The sequence below is a fragment of the Miscanthus floridulus genome, chromosome 5, assembly GCF_019320115.1.
Source record: "Miscanthus floridulus cultivar M001 chromosome 5, ASM1932011v1, whole genome shotgun sequence".
Taxonomy (NCBI): Eukaryota; Viridiplantae; Streptophyta; class Magnoliopsida; order Poales; family Poaceae; genus Miscanthus; species Miscanthus floridulus.
This window is the reverse complement of record NC_089584.1, coordinates 54,233,456-54,237,413: the sequence shown is the minus strand read 5'-3', so window position 1 is coordinate 54,237,413 and position 3,958 is coordinate 54,233,456. Positions and strand designations below refer to the sequence as shown.

The window sequence follows — 3,958 nt, the reverse complement described above, 5'->3', positions numbered from 1 at the left end:
GCCTGGCCTACATCGCCGACTGCTATGGCGGGCTTCATCCACTCCATAGGGCTACGACGGCAGGCAACGAGCCCCCGGTGTCACCCCCTCCACCAGGGCTCTTAGGAGTAGATCTTGAGGTTTTGGCCTATTAGATCCGGCATGGCCTAGGCCTAAACCCCACCGTGTTGGACCACCGCCAAATGTTCTGCATGCTGGCCAACATCCACCACTAGATCACCACCAGTGAGATGCTCCTACCGCCTGATCATTTTTGGTACTACCTCCTAGACCTGCCTTTTAGGATACAAAACACAATGGCATCCTTCCAACTGGATTTGGAGCACCTCATCAGTCGCGAGGTGCCATGGAGCATCATCCTCTCCAACACAGTAGGGACTAACGTCCCCTCGCTTCGTGCCTTCCTCGAGGTCCTCTCGGGGAACGGACTGGAGTATGACTTTGATGACATCGACTATGATGCTCTGCCGTGCATGTGCTACCATGTCCATGGCTACGATCTTGCTGAGGAGGCACCTAGGCTCATGCCGCTGGACCAGAGTCCCCGCAGCTGTGCGGCCTTCCTTCAGGAGAAGGCAGACCGCTTGCGCACTCGGCAGGTGGACCTAGAAGCCGTTAAGGTAGAGCTCGAGCACCAAAGGTAGGACTTTGTGCGGCAATAGGCCCCACACCCTCTCGATGACGATGATCCCACCTCGTCCCAGTAATGCCATGATAGGTGGAACAAGGACCAAAAGCACCACGGGTAGTAGATGGTCGCCGTGGCCAACCACATCACCAGACCTCAGCTCAGCAGGCGCACCACATGCCTGGAACACTTCGAGAAGGCGCTTGAGTCCCCCTGCTCATTCCATGGGGGGTAGGCGACATCTTCTCAAGGACTACACCACCATGAAGGGCTACATCCATAGCACCCTTGTCCAATAGGGCAAGGCCTAGAAGCCTACCCTAAAGGACGGCGACCCAGCGGACGATGCCTAGGAGGAAGACAATGAGTTCCCTGAGGCTGAGCGCTGCCTCATGATCTTCGGGGGCTCCCAGGCATATGAATCCCACCGGCAATGCCGCATCACTGAGCAGGAGGTGAACACCATCCACACCCTTGCCGCCCCAATGTGGCTCTAGTGGCCCTAGATAGCCATCACCATCGACCAACAAGATCATGTCGATCGCATCCCCCATCTAGGGCGCTACCCACTCATGGTTAGCCTGATCGTGGGCACCACGCGCCTCACCAAGGTGCTAATGGATAGGGGGGGCAGTGGCCTCAACATACTCTATGCCAACACCCTTGACAAGATGGGCATCCCTCGAAGCAGCCTATGCCCTAGAAAGATGCCATTCTACGGGATTATGCCAGGGAAAGAAGCCATGCCCCTCGGGCGCATCTGGCTCAACATCACCTTTGGCAAGCCAAGCAACTTCTATAAGGAGCTGCTCACCTTCAAGGTTGTCGACTTCCCTGGTGTCTACCATGCCCTCCTCAGTCAACCATGCTTCACCAAGTTCATGGCCGTCCCCAATTACACCTACCTCAAGCTCAAGATTCTCGGCCTAAATAGGGTCATCACCGTTGAGGGTAGCTTTGAGCAAGCCTACTACTACGAGTAAGACTACGTTGCCCAAGTGGCCATGCTCGTTGCCCCCTATGCTCCCGACAGCCCTAGCCACGACACAAGATGGGCGCCGGTGGAGGAAGAGACCAAGACGGCGGCGGTGCTCAACCAATTGAGCATCGGTAAGGCGGTCAAGACCTCTGTCGGTAGCGGTGGCTCTGCTGGCCCCTCCATCCAGGCGCTCGGCTCCCTAGAAGGGGCTAACTCGATTGAGGTGAGTTTTGACCTTTCCCCATGAGGGAAGGCCATCGTCGAGCCATCCATGTAGAGGTGATGCTTCCTAAGCCAGGGCCCACCTATCGACCTCCCTCACCGGCCTACCTCTCCAACAACAAAAACCAAAGATAAGTCTCGACCCTAACCCTCTTGCTTCACTTACTTTTGTCTACTCTATTCATTGTCTTCCTTGACCCAAGCCATCCCAACAATGGCTCGGCCATATCACAGGATCAACTAAGCTAACCGCTTGCTGACCTTTTCTAAAGGAGGACCGCTGCAGAAGGCCCCCTGAGCGAGGCAAGGATAGGCAGATAGAGCAGGAGGAGCAGGCGAGAGATCGACAAGGTGCTAACGGAGCGGCCTCAGCCATCGCATTACTAGCTATGTCCTCTTTCCCCTCTCTTATGTCCATTATGTTTTCTTTGTAGATTTCTGCCTGTCTCCTAATCCTTCATCAGATTGTTCCACCCCACCGCATGCCAGTCTAGGGGCCCCTAGAAGGGGCATCGCCAAGGTTTAAGGCTGGCTCACTAGGCTTCAAGGTCGCCCGAAGCAACTAAAAGTGCAAGGGACATTCAGGAGGTGAGCCCATGCGGCTATAGCCGGGGCACCTAGGAGCACCCCGATCGTTTTGACGAACGATGTTCGAGTACTAACTTGAGCTACTCGGGGTGACCCAACAAGGGAGACAGCGATCCCCCGAGTACTGACAAATGGGCTCGGGAACTATATGAGTGGCTTGGTCAGGAAGCCGAGGATCTCCCTCTATCGGACATCACCGGGGCATGGAACGACCGTAAACCTGTGGTTCTAACGGACTTACCTGCTAGCAGTATGGGCGTGGCAATCTTGGCCAACAAGGCCATCATCATAATAGCCTAGCCTAATGAAGGATCAAGTCTCTAAGCATGACTCAAGAGCAAATGGGATTACACATGAAAGAATTTCATTTCATCGATTGGGAACGACCCGATTATAATATACGGTGGCAAAAACCATGGGGCACGCCCGACCTCTAGGTCAGGGCCCTACCGTGGGCATTGCTCCCTAGGACTCAAGGGTGGGTAGCGACGGCCATTGCACTACACATGAGCCTAGGCCCTTCTTCACCATCACTAGGATGGAGGGGTAGTGAGCCCCTCTCCCATTAAAGGGTACAAGAACTCCAGCGACATCGCTGGAGTCCTTACGCCCTCTAGGGAGGGGGACATGATAGATGCTCTAGTGTCGTGTCATCGCTCCTCCTTTGCTAGAGTCCTTCCACCCTCAAAGACGCAGTCCCCCTTTGGACAACACCAAGCTCACTCAGAGGGAAATGTCGCACTTCATCACCATCACCATCGCCACCGAAGATGGATCCAAGGAAGAAGAAGATATGGGGCCGAAGGAAGGGATTGAAGATGCCGTGTCCCCTGGGGGCCTCCCTTTATAGCCAAAGGTGGTGCGGTGCGAGTGCCTCTAGAACCTTTGATCAGCCATCAACGGCTACATAGGACCCTGGGGAACCAGCTAGGTGTCCCTTCAGTCCTCGCAGCATGCCTCTAGATGGTTGCATGATGACGTCCGCGCAATAAAGGTGGAGTTAGGGAACCACTGATAACAAGTCAAGTCCCTGCTACACTTTTTGCCACGTGCGTTGCCCACTCCATGCACACCTCATCATAGGACTTGGGGGATCTGCCTCCCGCTAGGCCCACCGGCTATCATTGACGGCTCGGATCCATGTGCACCAAGTGTCGTGGCTCCTCCTCCACTAGATCTACTCCACATGGCCCTAACATCCCATCTCCTAGATGAGATAGGATGGTGCAGGGGCGTGCATGTGCGTCATAACTCTTCCACCAGGAACGATGGCCTAGATGCCATCAATCGCCTACGCAATGCGTCAACGGATGGGACACGCCTAGAAGCTGCCCCTTCGCTAGCAAAGAGGCCCCACAATGGCCTCGGGGGCTATGCTAGCTACCCAGACGGAGCAGCCCGACCTCCCAATCAACAGGTGCTCAGGTGGCGCATCCCCTAAAATGCCAACCAACTCCCCGAAGTTGGGTCAGGAGCCGCTGAGTAGTGGGCCCAATGAGGGCCTCCGTCCAAGCCTCGGTGCGCTCCTAGTTCCTTGATCT

At 55.5% G+C, this 3,958-nt stretch overlaps 1 protein-coding gene across 1 annotated transcript; it reads left to right on the top strand.

Annotated features, from left to right (window-relative positions):
• The first annotated feature begins 1,200 nt into the window (after positions 1 to 1,200).
• On the top strand, positions 1,201 to 1,611 carry LOC136454650 (uncharacterized). Its single transcript, XM_066455007.1, has one exon. It carries the CDS (start codon positions 1,201 to 1,203, stop codon positions 1,609 to 1,611), a length of 411 nt encoding a protein of 136 aa, XP_066311104.1.
• The last annotated feature ends 2,347 nt before the right edge of the window (positions 1,612 to 3,958 follow it).